Consider the following 1,589-nt stretch of genomic DNA (forward strand, 5'->3'; position numbering starts at 1 on the left):
TTTTACGTTGCTTTGGAAATAGCTAAACAAAAGAAACCACAAACAATTGGAGGTACATTTATAAAGCCTTGCACGATAAAGATGGCACATCTGATGTTAGGTGAGGCTGGTGCAAAGAAAATGCAGCAAGTTCCCTTTTCAAATGATACTGTCAAGAGGCGTATTGCACGCATTGTCTTCAAATATCAAGGAACAGGTCGTAGAGGAGATCAAAGCTTCCCCCATGTGCTCGTTCCAGCTTGACGAATCAGTTGATGTGGCATCGTGCTCGCAGTTACTGGTCTTTTGAGATACGCGTTGGAAAAAGATGTGAAAGAAGAATTTTTATTTTGCACCCCATTGAACACCACATCAACAGCTGATGATGTCATGAACAAGGTACCCTCATTTTTTTTTTAAACGAGGGTCTTGAGTGGAAGAATGAGTGTGGCATTTGTACTGATGGTACCCCAACCAAGATGGGATCTAAGTCGGGCTTTCGGGCAAAAGTGAAGGACCAAGAACACACACAAAAGGCATTCACTGCATGATACACAGATATTCACTTGCTTGCAAGACTCTCAATCAATCCCACTTTGAAGGAAACGATGGAATCGACTGTTAAGATTGTCAACTATGTGAAACGCAGCCCCCTAAATACACGACTGTTCAAGGAACTCTGTTCTGACATGAGTGCAGATCATGAAACACTGCTTTTCTACACTGAAGTTCTATGGTTATCGAAAGGAAACGTATTTTGGGTCTTCGGGCAGAGATAGGAGATCAAGTTTATCCTGGAAGTGTAAGGAAAAGATGAGCCCAACCGGCACTTATCAAATGATTTGTGGATCCAAAGACTTGCCTATATGTCTGATATGTTTGACTACCTCAACAAACTCAACTTGAAACTTCAAAGTCAGCAGACACACCTTTCGTTTAAAGACGTTCTGGGTGGCTATCTTTCAAAAGTTCAGAATTGGCACCGGAAAGTTACAGAGGGAAACATTGCTATGTTTACCAACCTTTCACAGCTGTTAAATCCAGAGGAGACCTTGTCTGCCCATCTTCAAGTTGACATTCCAGCACATTTGAACTCACTTGATGATGAGTTCAAGAACTATTTTCCTGACCTTGACTGTGATGAAGAAGCTTTTGTGACAAACCCTTTCACTCCTGGACTAGACATCACTGTCATTGCAGATGACATTCAAGACGAGCTTTTGGAATTGAGATATGATTCGTCAGCACGCAACACGTTTCTTAAGAAATCTCTTGCACAGTATTGGTGTTCACTCCAGGAATCATACCCTTAGGTCAGCAAAACAGCACTTCGAGTCATTGTCCCATTTGTCTCGACTTACCTTTGCGAAAGTGGATTTTGTACCCTAGTCCAACTCAAGACAAAAAGCAAGGAACAAGCTGGATGTTGCTGATGATATGTGCCTTGCTTTATCCAAGACTCCCCGAAAATGTCGAGACGGGTCCCTGAACTACAGACACAGCCCTCTCACAAGTTGTTTTTTTTAATCTGTGTGTGTATGCGTGTGTATGTGTGTGTGTGTGTGTGTGTGTGTGTGTGTGTATGTGTGTGAGTGTGTGTGTGTGTGTGT

General features: G+C 42.4%; 1 protein-coding gene across 1 annotated transcript; it reads left to right on the top strand.

The window, feature by feature from the left end:
* Positions 1–845: 845 nt before the first annotated feature.
* LOC101859652 (SCAN domain-containing protein 3-like) lies at positions 846–1,292 on the top strand. The gene has a single exon (XM_005102363.1). The coding sequence runs from the start codon at positions 846–848 to the stop codon at positions 1,290–1,292; it is 447 nt and encodes a 148-aa protein (XP_005102420.1).
* The last annotated feature ends 297 nt before the right edge of the window (positions 1,293–1,589 follow it).

This window comes from Aplysia californica, unplaced genomic scaffold, assembly GCF_000002075.1.
Source record: "Aplysia californica isolate F4 #8 unplaced genomic scaffold, AplCal3.0 scaffold00322, whole genome shotgun sequence".
Taxonomy (NCBI): Eukaryota; Metazoa; Mollusca; class Gastropoda; order Aplysiida; family Aplysiidae; genus Aplysia; species Aplysia californica.

Excerpts from the sequence above, each read along its gene's own strand:
- LOC101859652 (XM_005102363.1), top strand. The coding sequence starts at position 846 with ATGTCTGATATGTTTGACTACCTCAACAAACTCAACTTGAAACTTCAA.